The sequence below is a fragment of the Antechinus flavipes genome, chromosome 1 (genome assembly GCF_016432865.1).
Source record: "Antechinus flavipes isolate AdamAnt ecotype Samford, QLD, Australia chromosome 1, AdamAnt_v2, whole genome shotgun sequence".
NCBI lineage: Eukaryota > Metazoa > Chordata > Mammalia > Dasyuromorphia > Dasyuridae > Antechinus > Antechinus flavipes.
The window spans coordinates 715,345,424-715,373,242 of NC_067398.1; the positions used below are offsets into that span (position 1 = coordinate 715,345,424).

The 27,819-nt window shown below is 63.4% G+C and overlaps 1 protein-coding gene across 1 annotated transcript; it reads right to left on the bottom strand.

The window, feature by feature from the left end:
- Positions 1 to 121: 121 nt before the first annotated feature.
- TBC1D10A (TBC1 domain family member 10A) lies at positions 122 to 27,272 on the bottom strand. Its single transcript, XM_051973107.1, has 9 exons — positions 27,044 to 27,272; positions 6,148 to 6,247; positions 4,306 to 4,413; positions 3,705 to 3,811; positions 3,351 to 3,465; positions 3,202 to 3,267; positions 2,026 to 2,215; positions 1,685 to 1,839; positions 122 to 1,258 (listed from the first exon to the last, which is right to left on the bottom strand). Exons 1-9 carry the CDS (start codon positions 27,253 to 27,255, stop codon positions 770 to 772), a joined length of 1,542 nt encoding a protein of 513 aa, XP_051829067.1. The 5' UTR covers positions 27,256 to 27,272; the 3' UTR covers positions 122 to 769.
- Positions 27,273 to 27,819: the final 547 nt, after the last annotated feature.

Sequence of the window (27,819 nt, forward strand, 5' to 3'; positions counted from 1 at the left end):
TTGAGGCCGAGGGGTCCCCCAGGGAGGAAGCTTCCTGTAGGCCCGGGACGAGCGGGCGTCCCTGGTGGGCCCTGGGGCTCCAGGCCACAACCCCGGCCCGCACAGGGAGCAGTCCCAAAGCTCTTTATATAACCCAGTTTATTTCTGTACAAAACATATTTTACACAAAGAGAGCCCACCCCTCATCCGCCACCCAGGAGTGGGCCCCTGCCCCGGCCCTTCCCGTGGGCCCAGTGGGCGGCCCAGGACAGGAGGAGCCGAGGGGGGATCTGAGGGCCCGGGGTCTTCAGGCTGAGGAGGGCTGGAGGCTGAGGAGGGGAGGCCTGACCCCGGCCTGTGCAGAGGGGAGTGTGGAAGAAAGCCCCCTCCCCCCAGGCAACAGGAAGCGGGGACTTCACTGTGACCCGTGGGCGCCCCAGGACCAGGACCCCGACCCCGACATCCTCCTCGGGGACTGAGAATAAATAGCGGCTGAGGCGGCCCTGGCCCCTGGGCCGCCCGTCCTTGCTGCTGGCCTGAGGGGAGGGGGCCAGGCAGCCCTTCTCGCTCCGGGGGGCCCCAGCAGAGAAGGGGGACAGCTGCCCAGGGAGGGGGGCCTGCGGTCCAGGGTCCCCTCTGTCTCAGAGGCCTTTTGGGGCCGCCCTAAGGGGAGGTCGAGGCTGTCCTGGGGAGGCAGGGCCTACGGGAATGTCCCCTCCTGGCCTAGCTGCCCTGGCTCAGCTCCCAGCCCTTCAGAAAAGGGAAACCGAGGCCCGGGGGCCCGGCCCCTTTACAGGTAAGTGTCCTCACTCTCCTGGGAAGTCAGGCTCTCCTTGGAGTGATGAGGCGAGTCCTTGGCTTCTGGACCCTCCGCCCCCGGGGCGGCCAGGGGCGCCAGCTCGGTGCTGGGGCCCGGGGCCTGGGCGGCGGCTGCCGGGCCGGGGCCCTCGCCAGGAGCCGGGGGGGCCTGCGGGGGCTGCTGCCGCCCCCTCTGCTGCTTGGCCTGCGCCTTCAGCGCCTTCTGATGCTCCTTCTCGGCCTGTTTCTGCTGCCTGCTCTTGGGGCCCGCGCCGGGCAGCTGGGCGCCCGGGGGCAGGCGGATGGAGGGGGAGGGCTCCAGCGCCTTCCGGGGGGCCGGCTCCGCCTCGCTGATGGCCTTTGCCCCGTGCAGCCTCGGGGGCGACTGGTACTGGAGCTCCCCCCGCGTGTCCTTCCACTTCCGGAGCTGGATCAGGTGCTCGCGCTCGATCTGCCGCTCGGTCACGGGCAGCTCGATCACCTGGGGCCGGGGCCAGACGGGGCCAGACCGATGAGGGCCGGCGCTGCCCTCGGGCCCCCGGCCCCTCTCTGCCCCCGTGGGCCCCCCCGGCCCCTCTCTGCCCCCCTGGGCCCCCCCCCGCCCCTCTCTGCCCCCCTGGGCCCCCCCCGCCCTCCGGCCCCCGGCCCCTCTCTGCCCCCCTGGGCCCCCCCCCGCCCTCCGGCCCCCGGCCCCTCTCTGCCCCCCTGGGCCCCCCCCCGCCCTCCGGCCCCCGGCCCCTCTCTGCCCCCCTGGGCCCCCCCGGCCCCCGGCCCCTCTCTGCCCCCGTGGGCCCCCCCCCGCCCTCCGCCCCCCGGCCCCTCTCTGCCCCCCTGGGCCCCCCCCGCCCTCCGGCCCCCGGTCCCTCTCTGCCCCCGTGGGCTCCCCCCGCCCTCTGCCCCCCCTTACCTCCTGCACCAGGAAGGTCTCCTGCATGATCTTGGGGTTCAGGCTGCGCAGCCGCTCCATGGTCTCGTACTGGCCCTGGCAGGCCTTGAGCTTCTCCGAGGAGCCCAGGCTGTGTTTCAGCAGCACCAGGCCCACCCGGAAGAGGATCTTGACTCCTGCAGGGAAGCCCAGAGGTCAGAGGCCGGGGCACGTCTTGGGCACCTGCCGCTGGAGGGAGTTCTCCAAGGAGAAAAGGAGGCTCACAGAGAGGGCACTGACCAGGTGGGACGACTGGGCCCCCTCCCTCCCCCCGGAGTGATCCCCGCCCCCTGCAGAGCCCAAGGGGGGAGGGGCGCCCGTACCTTCGCAGAAAAACATGTCCCAGACGCGGAGCACGGAGCTCCAGGGCAGCGTGCGCGAGAAGGCGCACATGAACCACTCGGTCATGTACAGGATGGGGTCGATCTTCTGCTTGCTCAGGTGCTTGTAGGCCACGGGGGACACTTTGTGCAGCAGAGAGAACAGGATCTCCCCGTCCAGCTGGATGGCCTCCTGCGGCAGGGGGCGGGGTGAGCGCCCTGACCCGGGCCGGGGCTGCCCGGGCACACGGGCAAACGCGCACACGCACAGGGAACACACACAGGGAACACACACAGGGAACACGCACACGGGCAAATGCGCACACGCACAGGGAACACGCACAGGGAACACACATAGGGAACACACACAGGGAACACGCACACAGGGAACACGCACATGGGCAAATGCGCACACGCACAGGGAACACGCACAGGGAACACACATGGGGAACACGCACACAGGGAACACGCACACGGGCAAACACACACACGCACAGGGAACACGCACACGGGCAAACACACACGCACAGGGAACACGCACAGGGAACACACATAGGGAACACACACACAGGGAACATGCACACAGGGAACACGCACAGGGAACACACGTAGGGAACACGCACACAGGGAACACGCACAGGGAACACACATAGGGAACACGCACACAGGGAACACGCACACGGGCAAACACACACGCACAGGGAACACGCACACGGGCAAACACACACGCACAGGGAACACGCACACAGGGAACACACATAGGGAACATGCACAGGGAACACGCACAGGGAACACGCACACGGGCAAATGCGCACACACACAGGGAACGCACACAGGGAACACGCACACGGGCAAACACACACACACAGGGAACACGCACACAGGGAACACACACAGGGAACATGCACAGGGAACACGCACAGGGAACACGCACACGGGCAAACACACACACGCACAGGGAACACGCACACAGGGAACACGCACAGGGAACATGCACAGGGAACACGCACAGGGAACACGCACACGGGCAAACACACACACGCACAGGGAACACGCACACAGGGAACACGCACAGGGAACACGCACAGGGAACACGCACAGGGAACACGTACAGGGAACACGCAAAGGGCAACCATCCCCTCCCCTCCCCCCTGGGAGGTGGGCAGACCCGGGGCTCACCAGTTTCTCGCTGTAGTAGCCCGGCAGGTACTTCTCGCAGATCTGCACCAGGCACCAGAAGGCTTGCTGCCACAGGGAGAGAGGAGTCAGGCCTCGGCCCCCCGGGCCCCCGGACCCCCCCCCACCAGGTGCCCAGGGCCCGGGCCTACCTCGGCGGGCATGTGCATGAGCAGCACAGCTGCCACGGGCGCCTGGGCCTGGCAGTAACCCTCCTCGGGCCTGTACAGCGTGTAGGCCTTCAGCACGCGGAACAAGTCCTGTTGGCTATGGGGGAGAGCAGTGAGGGCCCGGCCCAGGGGCCTCCGGGGTCAGCCGGCACCTCTGACCAGATCACCCGGGAAGAGCCAGGAGGCCGCCCCAGGGAGCCCGAGTCCGGCCCGTGTCCGGGGAGTCGGCGAGCAGTTACCCGAGGCCCGGGAGGGCTCCAGCTTCCTGGCTGCGCGGAGCCCCCAGCTCCCAGAGCCCCCCCTGAGCCCGGGCCCCCCCAGGCCCGCTTTGCTTACCCGTGGCCCCCACGGGACACAAACATCTCGTGGAAGGGGAACTGCCGGTGCAGGTCTCTCTCGATCACGTCCAGCCACTTGGGGTCCCCCGGTGAGAGGTCCAGCTCCTGAAAGGGCACGGGGAGAGACGGGGCCGGGCCCAGGCGTTCAGGGCAGGGAGACCCCGAACCACCCCCCGAGGCCCTGTGGGGGCCTCTCAGTCAGGGCCCCCCGCTCGCCCTCCTAGAAGGGATCCTGACTGGGGGAGCCAGGCCTCCCCTCCCCCCGGGAGGATCCTCAGCTCTTTCAGGTCTCAGGGGACGGAAGGCCCTAGATCTGCCCTCATCCCATTGGGCGTCAGCCCGCTCAGAGAGCCAGGAGGTCCTGAGCAACCAGGGGGCACCCGATGGCACGCCTGGCAGGCGTGCCCACGGTGCGCGAGCCTGCCGGCTGCAGGGCTGCCCTCCCCGGCCCTTTGTCCCCATCGTTCCTCTGCCTCAGCTGCCCACACGGCCTCTCCTCCCCGCTAAGGCACAGAACTCCCGGGGGCCGGGGGGCTTCCGAGGCCGCTCGGCCGGATCTGGGGGCGGGGGGGAGGGGGGCGGGGAGGGACGCGCCTTACGTCAAACTTCCCAGGGTTCTGCTGGAGCTTGACCTTCCCTCCTGACAGGTACTGCCAGGCCCGGCCCCGCAAGGATGGCGGAATCCCCTTCTGGCACCGCAGCCGGATCTGGGGAGCGAGAGCTGCTGCTGAAGGCAGAGGGGGGCAGGGAGGGGGCCCCCAGAGCACTGCTGCGAGCCCCCGGCCCAGAGGAGTGGGGGGCAGGGGGCAACGTGAAGGCGGTCACTGCCCGGCCGGCAGCCCCGGCCCCTCCGCACCCACCCAGGCCGCCGGGGCCCTGAAAAACCAGCCGGGAACCAGGGATGTCCCGCGGGAGGTCTGCAGGGCCCGTGGGGAAGCCAGGCTGGGCTCTCTCCCGGCTCCGACAGTTTCACTGTTAAAGTCTCAATTAAAGGGTGGAAATCGATTGCGTAACCAACGGGGCGGGGCCTCAGGTGGGGAGCAGGTGCCGGGAAGGGGGGGGGCTGCAGGGTGAGGCAGAGCCAGCCCAGGAACGGCCTCTGCGAGGAGCGGGAAGGACACTCTGGGAGACCGCCCGAGCGCGATGGCGGAGGTGGGGACAAAGCCCTGTGCCAGGGAGCGGAGAACCAAGCAGAGAGACCTGAGACGGGGCAGAGATCCCCGGGCATGATCTCGGCAGCGACCTCCCGGGCCAGTCCTTCAGCCTCTGCCTCCCCCAAGCCAAGCAGGCCGCCGGGGCCGGACTTCCCTCCCTTGCCAGTCTGCCCCCTGAACAGCCCTCGCCGCCATTCCCCGCAGGGCATCGTCAGCCACCCCTGCCCCGCCCTCGCCCACCCCAGAGCCCAGGGGGCAAGGAAGAGACGGGCCCCGGCCGCCAGAAGTGAAGGGCGGGCCTGGAGCCCAGGGGGCCCAGGGGGGGCTGTAGCCTCAGGCCGGGACGCCCCAGGACACCTTCTCCGAGATGGGGAGAGACAGGGGAGGAGCACGGGGGCCCAGCCCATGCCTCCAGGGGCCGACCCCCGGCACCCAACAGAGCCTGGGGGAGCACGGAGGCAGCTCACCGGGGTCCTGGGCGGGCACTGAGCAGAGCCTGGCGGCGCCACAGTTCGGGGCTCAGAAGCTGGGACAGAGAAGGGGGGGCGGCCGCAGAGGCCCCGGGGCGGCTCTCCCCATGTCGGGGTCCCCCCAGAGGTCTCGGGGGCAAATGGGCTCATTTCCCAGGGAAGGAGCCCCAGGGCCAAAGGGAAGTGGGAAGCCGCAGCCCTGGCTGGGGACCCTCACGGGCACAGGCATGTGGGACGCCCCCTGCCCCAGCTAGCGGAGACTTCCCGGAGGCCCCTCCAGCCCAGGGGCGGCTGCTCCTCAGGGCACCGGGAGCCCCCAGGGGATGTTGGCCGGGTCCGAAAGGCCTCACCCACCTTTGGGGAGGGGAGACTGAGGGGCTGGGGGGTGGGGTTAAGTGGATCCCCATGGGCTCCAGGGTCACCGGGAACCCGGCCGCTCAGGAAAGCCCTTCGGGAAGCCCAGGCTCTGGAGGCGGCCCCAGGTGGGCGGCAGCCTCAGCCTCCTCCCCATTGGCCTTTCGGCCCTTCTTCTAACCCGATGGGTGAGTGGGACCCCCGGGACCCGGCAGGAGAAGGCCCCGCCAGCGCCTCTCCCAGCTTGTCCTGAAAGGCCTCGTGGGGCCCCGTGGTTGGCGGGGGGGGGGGGGGAGGGCCGCTGAGGGGCAGCCCCAGATCCGGGCCGGGAGCGGGCACATCGCCCACAGGTCACCCGGAGCTGCTTCCCCTTACCAGGCTCCCCCCGCCCCCCTCCTGCCCGACCACGGCGGACGCCCCCCCAGCCCGGGAGGCCCGCTGACTGGCCGCCTGGCTCACCCACCTTCTTGTGCCTCTTGGCCATCCACTTGTCCCAGCTGTTGAGCATGTCCAGCCACTTGGACTCCCGCTGCCTCAGCACCTCCAGGGGCACCTCCTCCACTCTATGGAGCAAAAAGCAGATGGCGTCAGGGTCAGAGCACGGCCGCCGGCCCTCCCAGCAGGGGCCCCTCCTGACCGCGGCATCCTCCTCGAGCCGGGGCGTCCCGTGGTCCCAGCTCCCCCTCCCCCCGTGGGCTCTCCCGCTCTCAGCTTCCTCATCTGTAAGCCGGGCCCGGGTCTCTCCTCAGTCCCAGCGACTCCCAGGGAAGAGAAGCACCAGCTGAATCCGCAGCCTCTGGGGGGCGCTGCTGGCCCCGGGTCAGCCCCCGAGGGGAAAGGCCCGCACAGCGAGTAGAGACTGGGGAGGAGCAGAGACTGGGGGGCGGCGCCGTCAGGGGAAGGACGGACCCAACGTGGCAGTGCCGGAACTCGGGGCCGCCGGGGCCGGGGGGAGGGGGGTGAACGACGGCCCCCACGAGGAGCCCCAAGCCCGGCGAGGGGAAGCCCGGGGACGTCCGCCATGCTGGCCATCCTTGCCCCAAGGCGACCAAGGCCAGACTCCCCCCTCCCCTCAGTGGCCTGCGGCCCTGCCCCCGGAGTCACTTCCCAGTCTCCTTTCTGGGGTTCCTGCTCCCCAGGCGCGTCACCTCCTGCCGGCAGGTCTCCCTCGCCCCTGCGATGCCTCCGTCCCCCGGCCTCCAACCCCTCAGGCTGCCTCGGTCTCAGGACCCGCTCCGCGTAACCGCCATGATCAGAGCTCCCATCATCGCCCCCAAACACTTCCCCGTTTCGAGGACCCTCGATCCCTTGGTCCCACCACGTGGTGCCGATTTATCGCCGTCTCTCTCTCCTAGGGAGGCTGCAGCTCACTGACGGACTCTTTGGGACCCGTCCCAGGAGGCCCCACGACCCGGGAACGGCCCGGGCCCGGGCGGGACGACAGACGGCTCCCCCCCTTCTCTGCACGAGCCCCAGCCCAGTGTGAACCGGTCCTGGGGAGCAGACAGGGCCGGCACCGCCAGGGGCCTCCGGAGCCGGGGCTCCCCCTCCCCGCTGCCCTTCCCGGTAGCTCCCAGAACGACCCGTCCCAAAGACGGCTCCGGGTCAGTGCGGGAAAAGGAGAGCTAGAGACCCCTCCCCCACGGCCCCGCCCAGTGCGGGGCCAGCGTCAAGAGGCCGAGAGGGACCTCGGGGTCACGCAGCAGGGGCTGCCCCCCCCGCCTGTCAGCTGCTCCGGCCACATGACCCGGCCTCTCCCCGGCTGTCTCAGAGGGGGCTTATGCGGCCTCCTCCTTCCTCCAGATTCCAGGTTCCCAGCCCAGGACCTAGGACACCGCCCAGGGCACGGCGGAAGGAACGCCGAGTTTCCCGTTGGAAAGTCAGGCTCCCCGCCGGGCCCAGCTCTGAGGAAGGAGGGGCCGGGTTCCCCGGCAGCCCCCCCAGGCTGGGACGGACCCGGGGCCCAGCGGCCTCGGGGGACGGGGGGCCCTGGGGGCTCCAGGATGCTCACAAGCCTTCCCCGGCCGAGGGACTGCGGAGCTTCCCGGTCAGTCTCCGGCTGCCTCACAGCAGGGGCCCCTCCTGCAGGGAGAGGAAAGCCGAGCCGCCCCCGGGCTTCCCCAGGAGCGCACCCTTTGTTCTCGGGCGGCTAAAGCACGGCGCGCCCAGGTAACAGGAGACCCCCGGAGATAAGGTGCAGGCTCCCCAGGCAACCGGCACAACGGCTCCCGTGGCTGACAAAGCACCTCCGGCTTTCACCACAATCCCCCTCCTGGGCGGGCAAGGACGGTATCAGTCCATTTGACAGCTGAAGTAACCGAGCCGGGGTCCCCGGGGAGCGACTGTCGGAGCAGGAGGGAAGCGCTGAAGGCCCAGGGGGCAGCAGGCCCCACACGAGTCACGCGGAGTCGGGCACCTCGCGCAATCCGTGTCAGCCCTTAGTCCCCGGAGCTGCCCCCGGGCCCAGCTTCCACACCCTCGGTGCCCCTCACCTGGGAATGGGGCCTGCTGGCTGGGGGGGCTAGAGCAGCCCCCCGGAGGCCAGCGTGGTCTCCTCCAGGAAGCGGCGAGGAGCTGCTCCGCACCCCCCTCCACATCGCACCCCTCGCCCTGCTCCGCACCCCCCTCCCCGTCCTGCCCCACGCCCCTCTCTATGTCCCGCCCCTCGCCCTGCCCCACGCCCCTCTCTATGTCCCACTCTGCCAGCGAGGGCTTTTCGCAGCCGTGGGGGCCGCAGCTCCGACGGGGCCTGGAAGGCCCCCCCCAACCCGGCTCTGGCGGGCAGCAGCGCCAGCCCCAGCCTGGCAGACCTGACCAGCCGAGCTTTGTACGCACTTTTGCTGATGTGACGTTTTGCTTAATTACCCAGTAAGGTTGAAACCCTCCCGGATTCGTGCGTCTAAGAGGGAAAGGCTTCTCCCTCTCCCCTGTTCCAGAAGGTGGCAGGGATGGGGGCTCACCCCGGCTTCCGGCTCGGGGGGTCAGCCCCAAGTGCGCCATGCCCTGCCCCCTTCTCCCCTCCCCCATGGGGGTTCCTGAGGACTCGATGGCCAGAATTTGCCAAAAAGGAGAGAAGAGACCCCAGCGTCCCATCGACGGGAAATCGGGCGGCCTGCGCTCCGAGCCCGCGGGGGTCCCGTTCCATGTGGGTTCTCGGGAGGGAACAATATTCCTCAAATTTCATTCCCCCAAACCGGCCTCTGGAGGCGCTCGAGCCCCCGGCGCCAGCACAAGGAACGGCTTCTGGGCCCCCCCACTGCAGCTCCTCCGGCCCACACGTGCCCATGCCCTCTGCGCCCTTCGGCGCCCCCTTCAGCTTCTAGGAGGCTCCCGCCCAGCTGCCTCCCTCCCTGCAGGCAAAGGGCCCCTCCTGCTACCCAGCTCGTGGGCACTGCCCCCCCCAGGAGGCAGGGGCTGGCCGGGCCTGGTGGCCGGGGCCTGGACTTAAGCTTAAGCGAGTTAAGCCCGACAGCCTTGGTCACCTTTGAGGCTTCCCCTGGGCCTCAGTCTCCCTGTCTGTAAAATGAAGGGATGAGCGCGCAGCCCCTTCCCGGTCCGGGACCCCCGGCTCTCCCGCCGCTTTCTCTCCGTGAGCTCCCAAGCCGACTGGCTTTCTTCTCCGGGGTTCACAGACCCCCCACCTCCAGCTCCCCACACCTCCCGCACAGCTCAGCACCCGACTCCGGCCTGTCCCCGGCCCCACAGAGCGCACACGGGCACACCCGGGTTCTCACACGGGCCTCGTACTTCCTGCTGCTTCTCATTCCTGTAACGGATCCCCCCAAAGACTGCAAGCAGGGCTAACGTGCCCGTCTCTGGGCTCCCCCTCCCCCCGTTTTGGAGCAGCCTTGTCCGACATCTCCCACCCCTCAAGGCCACCCCCTCCCCCAGGTGCTGCCCGTTCTAGTCTCTGCAGGGCCCCCCAAGCATCCCTCCCAGGCGGCCAGACTCCCCTCTGAGAAGGGAGAGGCTCACCAGGCCGGGGACGGCCCCAGAGGGAAGGGCCACAGAGGACGGGTCACACCCACTCCGAGGCAGCCGCGCTTGCTACAAGTGACTGGTCACTGACCCCGGGCCTCCAGCTTGGCAGGGAGGACCCGGAGATAAGGCCTGCTCCAGCCCTTTGGCCTTTAGACTAAAGCATGAACTCCGGCCTTGCTTCTCCTGAAGCTCCCGGGGCAGCTCTGGCTGGGGCCTTCGGGCACTTTCCTTTCCCCTAAAAACCAGCCTTGGGCCCGCTGGGAAAATCCAAAAGGAACCTGTCGGAGTGGCTGTGGGGGTCCCGGCAGAGGGGCCCCCCACTCACCCCACGGGCAGCCTCCCAGGCCCCCGGCCCAGGGTCAGAGGTCCCCCTGCACCCAGCCGGGCCTTCCCTGCGCCGAGGCGCCCAACCCGAGGTCCTCTGGGGGCCACAGATGATGCGGGGGTGATGCCCGCCTCCCCCCCATTCACGGGCCCGGCCCTTGGGTGAGGAACCCAGGTTCTGCTTCACGTCCCCCCCCCTCCTCTCCCAGGTGAGACAGGGCTCCCCCCGGGCCCGGCCTCTCCCATCATTACGAGCGCTTGCTGCGGTCAGAGGTTCCACCCACTCTCACAAAGGTCCTGTGAGTCAGATGCACAAACGTTCCAGCCCGCGGCCCAGCAGGGGCTCCCGGCCAAACCCACCACTCCCGGCTGCTCTGGACTCCCCCGCCTCCCTCCCCTCTGGTCCTGAGCCTCAGATGGGGCCCTGGAAAGGCTGATGTCCCCGTTATCCACCCTAGGATCACGGCCCCCGAGGGAGCAGGGGCCCCGAGCCAGGCCTCTCGGGACCGTGTCCGGGACGACTCCCCGCGAGACCCCGACGGCTCCATCGCGAGCCCTGGCCCAGCCCCTGCCAGCTGCCCGCGGCACATCCCCCAGGGGCCAAAGCCCGCCACTCCGCCTCCCTGGCGCCCCCTCTGCCCGGGCCCGGAGCCTCAGAACTCGCAGCCCGGGAGCACAGGCCCGGAGGAGAGTTAGGAGGGGCTCTCGTCGGGTGGCCAAGCGAGCTGGGGCCGGCCGGGGACTGACCAATGCCCCCTGCCGTGACTCTGGCCTTCCCGCGCAGGCCCCTGCCGAGGGCCTCGGCTACTCTACCGGCCAGACCAGTCTTGTCCCCGCGCCCGACGACAACCAGACAAACCCTGAGCTCCGTCCTGGCCGCCCACAGCTGGGCTCTCCCTAGGCCCTCCAAGCCCCGGCCCCACCTTACCTGGCACCCCTCCAGCTGGGTCCGCCCCCTGCGGGCAGCCCACCCCTCAGACTCTCCCTTTCTATCCCCTTCCGCAGCCTGCCCTCCCGTAGATTACGAAGCCCTTGAGCTCAGGCCACGGTGAGGAGCCCGGGCCCGGGGAGTGTATTTCTCTGCTCAGCCTTCGTGGAGGCCGCGGACATAGTGCTAGGCCAGGAGCCACGAGGGGCGGAGCCTTAGGCTGTGAGACCCTGGCCCAGGCACTTCGGCTGCACCCGTAACCCCCTGCCCACCCTGAGGGCCAGAGAGGAGCTCTCCGAGGGCCCGACCCCGAGGCGTCACACAAACACCCATGTGGGAAACGGCCCAGACGAGAGTCCAGCCAGGGCCCAAGAGCCCGGTCAGGGCCCGAGAGCCCGGTCAGGGGCCGAGAGGCCGGTCAGGGGCCGAGAGCCGGCCAGGGGCCGAGAGCCGGCCAGGGCCCGAGAGCCGGCCAGGGCCCGAGAGCCGGCCAGGGCCCGAGACCAGAGGCGTCCCAGCTCGCCGGGGAATCGGGGGGAGGCCTCAGGAAGGGAGACGCGGCTTGCAAGGGAGCGCCGGCAGTCCCTGCTCTCATTTCTGCTTGGCTTTCAAAGGCCAGGAGGAGGGTGGAGTCCTCGGAAAACAGGCTGACTCAGAGGCCTCGGAGCGGGCCCGGCCAGCGCTCCCTCAGAGGAGCCATCCCGAGAATGGGGAAGCGGGAGGAGGTCCCTGGGAGGCCAGGACTGAGCAGCAGCCCCCTCCCCCCCACGGCCGGGCCCAGGCCCCTCCTGCCAAGCCCTACCCCCTCTGGGCCCTGGCTCCCTGACAAGCAGCCGCGAGCCCGGGCTCGGCCCTCCAGCCGATCGCTTCCTTCCCCTGACAAACAAAGGGCTTTCGTGGGCGCTGGAGGGGAGCCACGGGTCCGGCCAGGTGAAGTTCCCAAAAAAGATCAGAGGGCCTCGGCGGGGGAGGGGGGGGAGCCCTGCCCAGAGGAACTGAATCCCCCGCTTCCAGCTCAGCTCCAACGTCCCATTTCCCAGTTCCCTTCTCAGGTTCCATTTCACCTTCTGGAAAGTGAGAGAGCGCTGGATCAGGAAGGGCCGCTTCCCAGGGGCTGAGGGCGGTCTGGGGGGAAGGTGTGACAGCCGGCGAGCACAGGTAGCCCGCAAGTCCTGGTTGGCAGCTGACCCCGAGGCTGGACAGCCCTGAAAGGCGAGCCCCGCTCCAATGCTCTAGAGCCCTGCAGTCCCTCAGAAGGGGAAGGGAGACGGAACCCTCGAGGGGGTGGCCCTGTGGGGGCGGGGCACCAAGCCCAAGCCCCCTGGCGTACTGTGCTCAGAACCGTCCTCCCGGCCCCGGAGGCGCCAGGACCAGGTCACCGAGAAAGGTCAGCAGCATTCCCCACAGGACACTCGGGGCCCGTCGGGCCGTGCCCAAGGGGCGCAGGACAAGGCGCCAAGGGAGAAAGGGACGGGCAGTTCCTGTGCCCAGCCCTGGCGGCGGGGACCGGCCGGCACTTCTGGCCTCAGGCGCTTCCCAGCGGCGGATTGTGGGCAAAGGACTTCACTTCTCCCACCGTCCATTGAGAGCCGTGCTTGCTCTCCCCCCTCCCCACTGTTCTTGTAAGGGATTCGCTCACTCGCTCACTCACTATATAAACAGGACTAATTCTCCTTCCGGCCTCCTCCAGCACCTCCGGGACAGGAGGGGCTCCCAAAGGCTGTGCCGGGGCGACAAGCCCAGGCAGGCCGAACCCTGGGCGGGCGCGGGCCTGGCGGCGAGGGCCGCGGGTCCTCCTGCTGGCCGAGAGCCGAGGAGTCATCACCGAAGGAAATGGGAGTCTGGGCCCCGATCATTCAGAGGCCGGAGTCTGAACCGGGGAAAGGCCCCCCCCCCCCCCAATGAAGGGTCCTCCAAGGCAAGCCCGGCTCTGCACCGCAGCGGGGGCGGGGAAGAAGGGGAAGGAGAGCGGGGCTGGCCGGGTGGCGCTGGGGGTCTGATGGGTGACCGCCCCCTGAGAAACCCAGCCGGGCCGACTTCTGTGACTGACAGGGAGGCGCAGCGAGCAGAACCCAGGGGGCGATTCCTGCGCTGAGCAGCTACGTGGAGCGAGAGAAGCCGCGGAATCTTTATCGATTTAGGGACCGAATGTTACTTCGGAGCCCTCGGGGGCAGCGCGGGCCTCCCGGCAGGGTGGGCGGCCACAGGGAAGGAAGGAGCCGGACACCTTCCCACACGGGCACCGGCTCTTTCTGCCCGAAGCCACGGCTGACCGTGGGGCCGGGAAGGACCAAAACAAAAAAGCATCGATTAAAAAAGACAAAAAACCTTAGAGGGAAAAGTGCTTATGAAGGAAAAACGGCAGCTGTTTGCTCTGAAGTCCCAAGACTGAAAGAGGTGGAAGGAACAAAGGTCAAGGGCCAGGAGCCCAAGGCACCGTGGCCCCGAGCCCAGAGGGGGGAACGGAGCCCCCGGGCCGAGCCTCTGGGCCAAGGTCGGGCAGTAAGTGCAGACGGGGGCAGGATGGGGCCTGGGGCAGCTTCTGCCTCGCCCTCCCGCTCCCCCAAGGACCCTCCCCCGGCAGGGCTGGAAATCGCTTCTGTCTCCGCTGCAGGCCTGGGTCCTGCCCGCTCTCTGGCTCCCTTGGCTTTCTCTGCCAAGTGACGCCCTCAGCCAGCGGGGTCTCCCCTCTCAGCCTCAGCGCCCCCCCCCCCCCCCGGTGGGTGTGGTCTCCCCACTCGGCTCCTCCCCAGGTCCCACCAGGGAGTGCCGTGCCCCAGGGCAGGGAGGGGCGGGGACCTGCTCCCCCTTCCTCAGGTTCTCTCTCTGCCACCTGCTCTGCTGGGCTAACCTGCTCCCGGAGGATCACACCAGCTCGCTCCATCCCACACCCAAGCTCCCAGGGCGGCAGGAACCCGAGGCTGGCCAGCTCTCTCAGCAGCGGAGCCCTGGGCATCCTCGAGGTGCCCGGGCCATCCTGGCACCAGCACGAACGGCAGAAAGCTCTCACGAAGGAGCCATCCCATCATCCCCGGCTAAGCTCAGGTCCCGACTTAGGAGCCAAAGGCAAGAGCCAGGATGGGAAGTGGGGGTGACGGGGCTGGCCAGGAATGGGGAACAAGGCTGCGGATCTGGCCCTGGGGCAGAGAGGGCAACCAGAGGAAGGAAGCCAGTCCCTGCCCGGCGTCCGCCTGGCCATTCCTCGGGGCATTTCCTCACTATCTCCCGGCAAGCTGGGGGACCCCTCGGGACTCAGCTCCCAGCAGTCAGAGCTCTGGCCTCTACCTCATTCTTTCGGATGGTCAAGCAGAGCCTTCTCTGGAAGACACGAGGGAGGGGCCGAGGCAGAATGTCTCCCCCGGGGGGTGCTGGAGCCTGACCCCAGACTCAGAGCCAGGGAAGGCGCGGTGGGCACGGGGCACTCGGGCAGGACCTGCCCCCGACGGAGGCCGCTGACGCTTCGGCACGTTTCACTGCGGGCTCTAGAAGGGGTCAGTTCTCTGCCACGGGGAAGAATCTGCTTGTGAGATGGAGCCAGGAAGGAGCCACTCTTAGGGAGAAAGGCTCATTCAGCCCTCAAAGGGACGAGTCAGGAGGGTGGGAGGGGGGAGATGTTCTCCAGCCTCCACAAGGGCTCGCGCCAGAGGCCCACAAAGGGCGGCTCTTTCCTCAGCTGCGGGCCCCAGCTGCTCGCTGCCCGGGGAGGGGACAGCAGAGAGCACCCAGGCTCAAGTGACTCAGTCTGCCGGGATCCCTCCGCAGACCGCCCCAGCCCAGCGCGGGGAAGCCACTCGCCCGCCACTGACCCAGCCCCGGGCGGGCACCAGGAACCCGGAGGCATACGGACATCCGGAAGAGGAAGAGAGCAAAGGAAGGATTTCCAGGGGAGCCCAGATCTCCTCAGAGAAAGGACAGCCTCGATCTCGCTGCAGCAAATCAGGTCCATCCTCAGCTTTCGGGGGGGGGGGGGGACAAAGTTCCTCGAAAACAAAGGCAAAAGTAGGAACCTATGGGCACAGGGGGTTAAGCTACCACCCATAAGGGTCACCTTTCGCGAGAAGGCCGAAAAGGCTCTTTTTTTTTGTAATTTTATAACAAAACATTCATTCTAAATGTACTTTTTCTAACAGAGTGACTAAGAAATAACCCACATCACGGCAGCACACAAAATAAAGTTGGTCACGTGCAAAACGCTTGTTCTCCCTAGTCATTCTTTCCATCCAGGGCCTTTCATGCTAACATCTCAATAATAATAATAATAATAAAGACCATGATTCCAAACAATATTCACTTTTCATAACACATGAACTCTACAGCCCATAAATACCCGACAGCAGATCAAGTTCTTAAAACTAAAATGTCCCGTGTGGCCTTGGACAAGTCACTTAACCCCAATCACCTCAGCAAAAACAAACAAACAAACCTAAGTGTGTAAGCTTCCCCCCGGCAGATGGCAGATGGCACTCTCCAGCTGCCCTCTGAAAACCAGGGGAGATGCTGGGACTTTATAGTCAGAAAAGGCCAAGATTGGGGAGGTTGATACAGGACTTAGAGGATGCTTTGGGGGTGTAATTTCACACACCAAACTTGAATTTTAAAGGCAAACACTGAAAACATTCAGCAAACGCACGGGGGGCTTCTTCCTCTACAACGGGAGGGGGGGATCAGCCAAGCACCGCGTGAGACCCCGGCCGCTCCGCCAACCAGAGCCCGTTGTGCTTATGTTCTTCACTGTGTCCCAGCTGCCAATGCGAAAGCCAAAAGGAGGCTCCTGAGGAAATCACACAAATGCATGAAGTCATGTGAGCGCGGAGCACTGGCTGTGTGTGGGAAGCTCAGAGCCGAAAAGGCCCTTCGAAGCTCTTTCGTCCCAAGCCTGCGTGAACGGGAATCTCTGTATTTACAGTGTCCGACAAGGGCTCGTCCCGCCCATCTGCCGCCTCCCCAGGCAGCCCGCTCTCTCGGGGGACAGAATTCATTGTGAGGAGCTTCTCTTTCCTGGGAACCCAAATCTACCCCTTGGAAGCTGCCTTCCACACCTCCGCTTTCTGCCCACTTCAATAATAACCCTTCAGGTGCTAAATCTAAGGCTCAAAAGTGCCCCCCATCACTCCCAGTCTTCTCTTCTCCAGGTCACCAGTCCCCAGTTCCTTCAGCAGAGACCCTGGGAGCGGCGGATGCTCATCTGGATGCTCGCGGTCCCTCTGGGTTTACTCAGACCTGACCACAAGAGAACAGCAGCAGTCCAAGGAACTCCTTCCCCCTTTCCCCAAACACGCAGCAAAGAAATCAGCTCAGACCGAATCCTGATGGAGAATCCAAGAAAAGTCACAGCCAGGTTGTCCGGCTCGGAAGACCCCGAGGTGTGTGGACCCTGGACTGCATTTCAGTAGGGAAAGGCCATGTGCCAGGGTAAGGGGGCGTCTCTGAGCCCTGCCAGATGGCAGCTCTGTCCTCCACTGCCCAGCTCTGGGCCACAGATCCAGGACAGACTCAGGGGCTCGCCCAGCAGAAGGGCCTGGGCACATAGGAGCGGGTCAGGGTCTCACGTCCAAATCTAGACCTGCAGAGGAAGACCAAGGACAAGAACCCCGGGCCAAAGGGAGCCTGCCGTTCTGTCCCCGCCATCGGCAGGACTTCCTAGGTGGCCTGCGGCAGCTGAGCTCAGCAGCAGACTGCGAAGGCCTAGACCTCGATCCCAAACAAGGTCAGAAGCATGTACGTTCCCGTGGGGGGAGGTGCAGTAGCCATCCACTTTGCCTCAGATTGGCCCAAAGCTTGCAGGCCCCCGCCCGAGCAGGTCCTGAGCTCCTAGAAAAACACAACCCGCAAAAAATTCCCCAGAAATATACAGAGCCTGACCTTAACATCAAGTCCAAAGTCAAGAAATAGACTGGAAAAACAAACAACATCCGCTACAGAAAGGCCTTATGTTAACAGCAATGGTCAAGACACAAACTCAGAAGCAAACAATGAGTCCAAAACTTCTACCGGCAAAGTTTCAAAGGCAAATAAATTCAACTACAATTTCTAAAAGTGATCAAGAGTTTTATGGGAAAAAATGCTTAAAATGTTTTTTATAAATGAAATGAGAACATTCGAGAAAAACATTGGAAAAGAAATGAGAGTCATGGAAGGAAGAATTGGAAAGGAAATAACTTGGCACAAGAGGTACAAAATAACGGCCAAGCAACAAACTCCTGCGGATCACAATGGGTCAAGTAATAGCCAATGATTCTAGAAGATTAGGAGAAACAGGGAAAAAAATTGAAAAAAATGTTAAATATCTTATAGCAAAAACAAATAACCTAGAAAATAAATTGAGGAGAAAAAAATTTAAGGATTATTAGGCTCCATGAACATCACGACCAAAAGAAAATCTTCAAACAGAATTGTCTAGACCTCTCTGAAGCAAAGGGTAAAATAGAAATAGAAAGATTATCTATCATTTACCTTCTTAAAAAACACAAATAAAATTCCCAAGAATGTTACAGTCAAAATCCAGAGGTTACAAGGCAAAGAAAAAATATTGCAAACCTCCAGAAAGGAAGAATTCAAGTCCTGAGGAGCCACAACCAAAATCACACAAGATTTAGCAGCCACAACGAAAAAGTAATGGAGAGTTTGGAATGGGATAGTCCCAACAACAAGGGATATGGGCTTATCATGAAGAATAACTTAGCCGGAAAAATGAAATCCATTCCTATAGGAGGAAAAATGGACCTTTAATGAAACACAAGCACTCCTAATGAAAAGACTCGAGCGGTGCAGAAATTCTCAAGTTCAAAAAACAGTAATTACAAGCAGCATAAAAAGGCAAACACCAACACGCTTGGAAGACTATTAAGTCAATGTAAGCAGGATGATATACATTTTTCCTCTGAATCCTATCATCATCAGGGGTCACAGAAAGAGTCTAAGACGAGGTCTGGGAGTGATTCTAAGTCTTCATGATCTTAAAAGAAGAATGGAAAAAAGAGAAGAAAAGGAATACACTAGAGGGGAAAAGAAAGGAAGGTGAGTGAGGAAAAATCTACATAAAAAAAGAAGAAAGTTGGGGGGCCAGGTGACACTTGAATCTCACTCATTCTCATCTAAAGTGGTCAAAGGAAGGCAGGCAAAGTGATGTGCACAATACATTTCATTCTATAGAAAAATAGAAAGGAAAGTTGAGAGGAAGAGGAATTAGGGGGAGGGATAGATCAATAGAAGGAGTCATCTAAAATTTTAAGATATTTTTTGTATAAAAATATCTCTTTTTGAGATAATAAAGAATGGAAAACGGAGGAGTACGTCTGCACAAATTGAGATATAGAAATCTGAAAGGGTGTCACTGTGTTGTAAGACGAGACGATTTCAGAAAAACCCGGGAAGACTTGGATGAACTGGTACGGAACCAGGAGAACAATTTATACAAAGACAACAACATGGTAAAAAACTAACAACTTGAAGGACTTGGGGATTTTGATCGGTACGTGACTAAACTTGATTCCAGAGGACTAATGATGATACATGCTACTCACCTCCTGAGAGGGGAAGTGAAATGCTCACAGGGCAGAATGAGCCAGATGTGTATTTTTGGTTCGGGGACGTGGCCAATGCGGAAATTTGTTCCGCTTCGTTATCCATGTTTGTAATAAGGATTTTGTTTTACTTTTATTTTCAATTGTAGAAAAGTAAATATTCTTGATTGAAAATAGATACAGACAGACAAAATTAGAAGAGGGGAAAAAAAGAACGCTGATCTTGCTTCTTTACGTTTAGACCATCCCTGGACTTTGGTGATTCTTTTGCTTTTCGCTGTCCCCCCGGTCCTCCCTGTCCTCAGCATAAGGCACAGAGAGAAGGCAACAAGGTCTCCCCTAAGCTTCTCCCTGTTTCTTTGACTAAGATTGGCTCTCCCCTGGGGGTGCTGGGGCAGGAAGACTTTAGGTCCTGACCAGCCCCTGGCTTCATTCAGGCAGAATGGAATAATCTAATTTGGCAGTATGAGATCTAGTTTAGATTCTCAGTTCTGCTACTTGTAGGGCCTTGAGGAAAGCCGGTGCCTCAGTTTCCTTATCTGCCAAAAAAACAAAATTAAAAACCGCTGCACCAGATGACGTCCAAAGTCCCTTCCAGTTCTACTCTTCTGCGACTCTAAATCTGTGCTTTAGTGGCAGTTTTATTACCACGAGGATCAAAGAGCATTAAAACAGCCTCTCCATCTCTTTCCAGTCTTTCCAGAAAGACCGACTTTCTCCCTTCCACAAACCTGACCATACACTGACCTACCTGCTATTTCACAATCCTCTGCTCCACTTCTAGTCTCCTTGCCTTCCCACTAGATTCCACCCCCGATTCCTCTCCTCTGGTTCCCAGTCCTCCATCACCAAATATTATTGGGCATTTCCAATATGGGGGCACCCTTTCCACTTTACCTTCCCCTCTCCTTGGTACCCAGGTCACGTGGGCTCCTTTGAGACTATCTTTCACAAAGCTTAGATAAGATGGGAATTGCCAACTCTTATTTGTGAGGCAGATGACCACCATCTTGCCTACAACTGTGCCTAAGGCCTTATCGTTTCCAGATTTAATATTTCCACTGCCTCTGTCCCCTCCGTCTCTCTAGCACTTTCATCTGACCCACGGATGTAATCTAAAGAGTTCTGGGCCTCCTCTTCCAGCCTACCACTAAAACCTTGAACTCTGAGGCTTTTCCATCTACCCTGTAGTTCAGCCCACCTAATAAATCCTACCTTGGAATGGGAGGTCATTGAAGGTAAGGTCCCTTTCACTTTCCTGAGGGTACACAGTGAGTGCTTAATAAATGCTTTTTAATTCATCTATCTGGGGGTCCAACAGACACTTCCAATTCAACATGTCTAATCCTTTAGAATTCATTCTCTTTCCCCACTTTTCTTGAAGACCTCCTGGTTTCTGCCAAGGGGCCACCATCTCTTTAGTCTCCCAGGTTTGGAACCTCAATCTCCTCTTCCTCCTCAGCTTATTCTTCTTGCTCAACCGACCCTGTCTGACCGCTTGCCCCATCTTGCCGTCTCTGCCTGTCCAACCCTGCTCTTCCCGTTCTTTGCCCAGCCAGCCAGCCCCGTTCAGGTCCACACCTTTCTAACTGGTCTCTCTGACTTAAGGTTCTCCCCTCTCCAATCCACCCTCCCCACAAGAGCCATCGTCAGCTGTCCTCCAGCTTCCAGGGTCATCTGAGGCTCAAGCGGGGTAATGTCTGCAAAGCCCTCGGCCTGCTCAGTCACGTGACCGAGTAATCTTCCTGGTTTCCTTCCTACTCAAACTCCAGTGACAGCCATCGCGCTACATCCCCTGCCTCTGCCCTCTGGCCCGTTCCATTTCTCCCACAGGGTAGCCCATGTGCCATCTTGGTGGTTTCTTCCTTCCCGTCTCCGTTCGGGCCCCCCTCGGACAGGAGGCCTTTCCCAGTCCTTGTCCTCGGCTGGCAGGGCCCGCCTTCTAAGATTACCTTTTATCTGCCTCTTGGTATCTGGTGTACATCCAAATACGGGCAGATTATCTCCTCCATTAGAAAGCGGGCAGGGAATGCTTTTCAGGTTGTTCAATCAGGGAGGGCCCCAAATAGGTGCTTAATAAATGCTCGCCGAGTATCCGATTCCCTGGCCAGAACTCCCCATGTGACTGCGGGGGCTCGGCTCCCCCAGGAAAGGCGGGGGGGGGGGGGTCGCGTGCACAGCAAGAAGGTCAGTGAGGTCAAGGAATATCCCCCTCGTGTACAGCAAGAGAGCCGCAGAGAAGAACAAAAGCCTCAAGATGAGCAGCCTGACCCGGGAAGCAGCGAGGGAGCCCATGGAACGCTTTTGAGTCATAAATGGTGAATGAGGAACTCTGGGAAGATTTTTGTGAAGTGAGGTAGAGGAACAAAGGACCCAAAGAACAGAAGTTACTGAATCAGGAAAACAAACGCGGCCCTTAGGCCCGAAGTCCACCAAAAGGCGCGGAGCACAGAGAAGGGGCTGCCGGGGCAGGACGGAGCCTGACACAGTCTTTGCTTTATCAATCAATCAGCTTTTCTTTGTTGCAAGGCAGAGTTCGGCTGCTAGGAGGGGAAGGTTCATCACAAAGGGGTAAACGAAGGCACCGGGGGAGAGGGGAAGGGGCGAGGGAGGGCCCCTCCTTCTCGGGCTTCCTATGGCCACCTGCTGAAATTCGAGCCCTTTCCCCAGGCTCAGATCCCCCTCCGAGGGGAGGCTGCCCTGATCCTCCTGCAGCCAAACGCCATCTTTCTCTCCTCAGAACCCCGGGACACCTGGCCCCTCCCCACACTTATCACTTTCTCCTCAGAGGCTCCAGGGCTCATCTCCCTCAGGAGGCTGCCTGCTGGAGGCCGGAGGCCGGCCTCTCATCCTCTGTCCTCCAGAGCCCGGGCCCGATGGGGCAGACGCTCCCCACACAGGTGGAAACGAATGGCTACGTGAACGCGCTGCTCCGAGGCTCTCCGGGCCCCTGGGGAGGCCGTGGCCCCCAAACAGGCTCGGCCTGGGCAGCTCCTCCCCCAGGGGATGCTGGTCTCGGGCCAGGTACCATTGGCCGTCTGGAGGCCGTAAACACCAAACGGGTCCCACCGGTCTCATCGCGTTCCCAGCGGCTGCGAGCCGGCCCCTGCCCTGCTAAGTGGGCTCCGGCTCGTCCGGCAACACCCCACGTGGCCGCCAAACCAGCTTTCCTTCTGAGGCCGGAAAGGGGAGCGGAGGGGACGGCGGGGCTCCCCCATCCCCCGCCGTAACTGCAGCCCCGAGCCCGTCTCATGGGGGCCGCACGAGGACGGGACGTGGGCTGCCGTTGGGAGACCCCCTTTCCCCTCCATCAGGACGCCCTTCATAGGAAGTCTGCAGGCAGCTAATGGGGCCGCCATCTTGGACTGAGGGGGTGGGAAGGAACCATGGGCCGGCAAGACAGAAATAACCTCTGGCCTCACCGAGGCTCCCTGGGGTCCAGCGGCCCGGCAGGAAGCAGGCGCCCAGGGGAACGAGGGAGAGCCATCTGCTGCAGGACAGCCAACGGCGGTGACGAGAAGCCAGAGAACGCCCAGGCAGGCGGGCCAGGCCCACCTCCTCGCCACGGGCGGCTGCTCTGCCCCTGGCCCACGGGTCCTCGGAAGGCTGGGGGGGGGGGGTAGGGGGGGTCCTGGGCTCCAGCACCTGGGTCACTGCAGTCAGGCCTGTTGGGCGCAGGCTCCCTCCCCCACACGGTGGGAAACGTCGGCACTCCCTGAAAGTGCGACGGGGAGGGGAGGCCTTCTCGTCCTGGGAGCACCCGCTCCCATGATGCTCCCCGAGACCTCGCTGGCAGCCCCAGGGGGCTCTCTCCTGACCCTGGCAAGCCTGGCCACGAGCTCCGGGGCATCCTTACGCTCCCCATCTGCAGTGGGGCGCCGGCCCCCCTCGCCCCTCCAGATTCTTCCAAGCGTTCGCTCTTTCAAACGTCCCAGGCGGGGGCTAGGAGGCCGGCCTGGGGCACGGAGCCCTCTCCCCGGCTGCCTCCGGCCCTCCAGCCAAAGGGAGGCGTGTCTGCCACAAACACCAGTGGCTCCCTCCCTGACTGCTCAAAGGGCACAGGCCTGAACCCCAGGAGGGGCCGTCCGCCCTCAGCCCCTGGAAGACGCAGGTGGCCCCGGGGCGCTCCCCACACTCCGGGGGTCAGTTCCCCATTCTGGAAACCGCCAGGCTGCAATCTGCACCCCCCGGCCTCCCCTGGGCACAAGCCGCGGCGGGCATCGGGGTGTCACCGCAGGAGAAGAGCAGGGCACGCAGGAAGTGGGGAGCAGGGCGGGGGCTGCCCTGACAGCGTGCCGGCAGGGGAAGCGGACTTCCTGCACCACAGCATCCCGTCTGAGGAAGGTGGGTGCCAGCACCCCCAAGCCCTCAGGGCAGGAGACAGTTGGGGAGATAGGAAAGCAGGACCCCTGAAGCAGCCCCCCCCCCACCAGCCTGCCTCGGACGCTTCTCCTCCTGGGGCGGGCCTGCCGGGGAGGTCTGGGACCGCTGGGGAAAGGGCGTGCCCAGCACGTGCAGGGCAGATAATAACGGACGGGCATTTAACATCCGGGGGGAGGGGGGGCACACGTGGGGGAGGGGAGGGGCCATGGAGCCAACATCTGCATGTCAGCCTTGGAGCTCAGCTTTGCCTTTGAGGGGCTGGGGGCTGGGCAAGAGAGCAGGCTATGTGTAGGGGAGGAGGCTCTGAAAGGAGGAGTGTGTTATGGAGTGGGGGGTGATGGGGGGAGGTGCGGTTGGTTGCAGAATGCTGGGGGGGGGGGTCCATAGCTGTTCATCCACGTGCCTCGATACATGCTTGAGGCTGGGAGAGCCCGGGGCACCCACCTCGGTGGGAAGTGGAGGCGACAAAAGCCCCCTGTTTGAAGATCCGAGGGCACAGCTGGGGGTGAGGGCTGGACACCTCAGCGCTCTCTCCCCTCCCTGGCAATGCACATGGGGGAGAGGGGAGGGGATTGTGCCCCCTCTTCCTTGTTTGGGGGGCGCAGAATAAGACCTAGCACTTGGGGGGCAGAATGAGACCTAGCACTTGGGGGGCAGGATGAGACCTAGCACTTGGGGGGCAGAATGAGACCTAGCACTTGGGGGGCAGGATGAGACCTAGCACTTGGGGGGCAGAATGAGACCTAGCACTTGGGGGGCAGAATGAGACCTAGCACTTGGGGGGCACAGAATGAGACCTAGCACTTGGGGGGACAGAATGAGACCTAGCACTTGGGGGGCAGAATGAGACCTAGCACTTGGGGGGCAGAATGAGACCTAGCACTTGGGGGGGGGGGGTAGAATGAGACCTAGCACTTGGGGGGCAGAATGAGACCTAGCACTTGAGGGGCAGAATGAGACCTAGCACTTGGGGGGCAGAATGAGACCTAGCACTTGGGGGGCAGAATGAGACCTAGCACTTGGGGGGCAGAATGAGACCTAGCACTTGGGGGGCAGGATGAGACCTAGCACTTGGGGGGCAGAATGAGACCTAGCACTTGGGGGGACAGAATGAGACCTAGCACTTGGGGGGGGGGGTAGAATGAGACCTAGCACTTGGGGGGCAGAATGAGACCTAGCACTTGAGGGGCAGAATGAGACCTAGCACTTGGGGGGCAGAATGAGACCTAGCACTTGGGGGGCAGAATGAGACCTAGCACTTGGGGGGAATGAGACCTAGCACTTGGGGGGCAGGATGAGACCTAGCACTTGGGGGGCAGAATGAGACCTAGCACTTGGGGGGACAGAATGAGACCTAGCACTTGGGGGGACAGAATGAGACCTAGCACTTGGGGGGCAGGATGAGACCTAGCACTTGGGGGGACAGAATGAGACCTAGCACTTGGGGGGCAGAATGAGACCTAGCACTTGGGGGGCAGAATGAGACCTAGCACTTGGGGGGCACAGAATGAGACCTAGCACTTGGGGGGGCAGAATGAGACCTAGCACTTGGGGGGCAGAATGAGACCTAGCACTTGGGGGGCAGAATGAGACCTAGCACTTGGGGGGCAGGATGAGACCTAGCACTTGGGGGGCAGAATGAGACCTAGCACTTGGGGGGACAGAATGAGACCTAGCACTTGGGGGGGGGGTAGAATGAGACCTAGCACTTGGGGGGGCAGAATGAGACCTAGCACTTGAGGGGCAGAATGAGACCTAGCACTTGGGGGGCAGAATGAGACCTAGCACTTGGGGGGCAGAATGAGACCTAGCACTTGGGGGGAATGAGACCTAGCACTTGGGGGGCAGGATGAGACCTAGCACTTGGGGGGCAGAATGAGACCTAGCACTTGGGGGGACAGAATGAGACCTAGCACTTGGGGGGACAGAATGAGACCTAGCACTTGGGGGGCAGGATGAGACCTAGCACTTGGGGGGACAGAATGAGACCTAGCACTTGGGGGGGCAGAATGAGACCTACCACTTGGAGGGCAGAATGAGACCTAGCACTTGGGGGGCACAGAATGAGACCTAGCACTTGGGGGGCAGAATGAGACCTAGCACTTGGGGGGCAGAATGAGACCTAGCACTTGGGGGGCAGGATGAGACCTAGCACTTGGGGGGCAGAATGAGACCTAGCACTTGGGGGGACAGAATGAGACCTAGCACTTGGGGGGACAGAATGAGACCTAGCACTTGGGGGGCAGGATGAGACCTAGCACTTGGGGGGACAGAATGAGACCTAGCACTTGGGGGGGAGAATGAGACCTACCACTTGGAGGGCAGAATGAGACCTAGCACTTGGGGGGCACAGAATGAGACCTAGTTCTTGGGGGGGCAGAATGAGACCTAGCACTTGGGGGGCAGGATGAGACCTAGCACTTGGGGGGGCAGGATGAGACCTAGCACTTGGGGGGCAGGATGAGACCTAGCACTTGGGGGGGCAGAATGAGACCTAGCACCAGGGGGCACAGAATGAGATCTAGCACTTGGGGGGCACAGAATGAGACCTAGCACTTGGGGGGCAGAATGAGACCTAGCACTTGGGGGGCACAGAATGAGACCTAGCACTTGGGGGGCAGAATGAGACCTAGTTCTTGGGGGGGCAGAATGAGACCTAGCACCAGGGGGCGGGGCCCATCTGTGACCAGGGAGGGGAAGGGAGAATGAGGAAGGCTGGGGCTGGCCCGGGTGGCTCTGGGGACAGAGAATCCAGATCTGGGAGGCAAGAGGGAGACAACAGCTGGGGGGGGGGGGGGGGAAGGGGAAGGCAGAGAAAACGGCCCCTCTGGGGGGAGCCCGGGCAGGGGCCGGAGCTGACAGGTTTCTGGACAGCGGGGAGGCTTCCCTCCCAGAAGGGGGTGCTCCCGGGGGTGTCTTCATGACTCACGCTTAGAGAGGGGGGATTCCAGGGAAGGGCGAGTGGAGCTGTCTGGAGGGGGGATTTCCAGGGCCGGGGAGGGGGGAGGGAGGGAGCGCTCTCCGGGAAGACTCTGCTGGGAGGGGCCGGAGGGAGCCTCCAGGGTCCCCACGGGGAAAGGGGGCTGTCTCCTGGGGGAGGGAAGTCTCATTCCTGGCAGTGGCAGCATCCAGAGGTGGATAACGGGCTGAATCCCAGGGAAGGGGGCGTGTGGCCCAGGGGGGTCCATGGCGAGCAGGGGCTCCTTAGGAGCTGGCGGTGGAACCTTCCTCGCTTGGGGCTTGGGAGACGGGGGGAAGGGGGGGCACGGGTCTGTCTCCGCAGGGATGGGTGGGGGGCGCTGGAGGCCCGGGACTTGTGGGAAGGGAGCAGTATCGGGAGAAGCTGGGGAGGGGAGGGGCCGGGGAGGGGAGCCGGCGGTGGCTGGGGCATCCCTGGGGGTGGGGCAGGTGGACAGGAAGGGGGCAGGGATCGGGTGTCCCCGTCCCGCCGTCCTTGCCCCAGGTGTCCCCAGGTGTGGGTAGAGGCAGGGAAGGGAATGCCCGGGGGGAGGGGGGAGGGTCACGTGCGCTCCCGCCAGAGGGAGGGGAGGGGTCCCAGCAAGAGTAGGGGTAATCCCTGCAGTCTGGGGGAAGGGGCCGGGCACTCTCGGGAGAAGTCCCGGCAGTCTCCCGCAGGAGGGGGAGGATGGAGGTCCCCAGAGTTTAGGGAGGAGCTCGGCGGGGGCGGGGTCACGGGGGTCTGGAAGGGGTGAGGGGTGTCCCCGGAAGTTTGGGGTGTCACGGCGGGTCCTGACGGCGGGGGAGGGCTCGCAAGAGTCTCCGGAGGAGTCACGGGATTCCTGGCAATTTCAGGGGTGGAGGGGGCCGAAACGGGAGGGGGGAAGGGATCAGAGCTGGCGGAGAGTGTTTCAGGAGTTTGGGGGTCACGGAGGAGGCAGAGTTCCAGCTGTCTGGAGGGGCAGAGCTGAGGGGGGGTGGGGAAGGGGTTCCGGGAGGGGGGGCGGTCCCAGCAAAGGGGAGTCCTGGCAGTGTCGGGAGGGCGGAATCCCAGTGGGGGAGGGACCCGACAGAGCGGGGAGGGGGGAAAGAGGGGGTCAGTGCAGTCTCGAGGAGAGGTCACAGCAGGGAGGGGGGAGAAGGGAGGAGTCACGGAGGCTCACGGCTGAGGGAGGGTGGGGAATCTTGGCGGGGAGGAGTCCCAGCTAGGGGGTCCCGACAACGTAGGGGGTCCCGACAACGTCGGGGGCCGCGGTACTCACGCGCCGGGGTCTCCCTGCGCGCCCACGAGGAAGCCGAACTTGTCGGTGCGGCGCTCCGCGAAGCCGTTGGCCTCCGAATCGGAACCCAGCGAGCTGAGCTCGTCGGCGGCTGAGGCCGCGTCCGGGCCCGGGGCCAGGCTCTCCCGGGTCCCCGACAGGCTCCCGCCCGGCCCCGGCGAGCGCGGCCCGTTCTCCCCGCGGCTCTTCGCCATCGCCCGCCCGGCCCGGCCCGGCCCGGCCCCGCCCGCCGCCTCCGCTGTCTCCTCGGCCGCCGCCGCCGGGGCCGCCGCCGCCACCGCAGCCGTCGTCGAGGCCCCGCCCCCGAAGAGCGTCCATTGGCCCGCCGCGCCTCCGGGCGGGCTCAGAGCCGCGCCCCCGCAGGCGACCCCGATATGAACCAATCAAAGCTGGGGATGCCGGAAAGGCTCCGCCCCCGCCCGTTCTCCCCTCTCCTCGCCCCCCCCTCCCCGTTGTCCCCTCCACAGGCGGCCAGGCGGGCGAGGAGTCAGAGCCCTCCCGGACACGGGATTCCAGGGCCCGCCCACCGGGCTGTCAATCACGGAGACTCACCTGGATAGAGCCGAAGGCCTTCCCGCCTCCTCGCCTCAACTTCCGGGCTCTGGCGACACGCCCCCTCCCCGCCCTGGAGAGCCCCGCCAGAAAGTCGGGGAGCTCGGCCTCCGCTGAGGGCCGCCGCCACCTGCCGTGCGGACTTAAAGCCAGCTCGGCGGGGCGCCAGCCTTGTTCTCCAGCCGTCACCCCGTCCGTCTCCCACC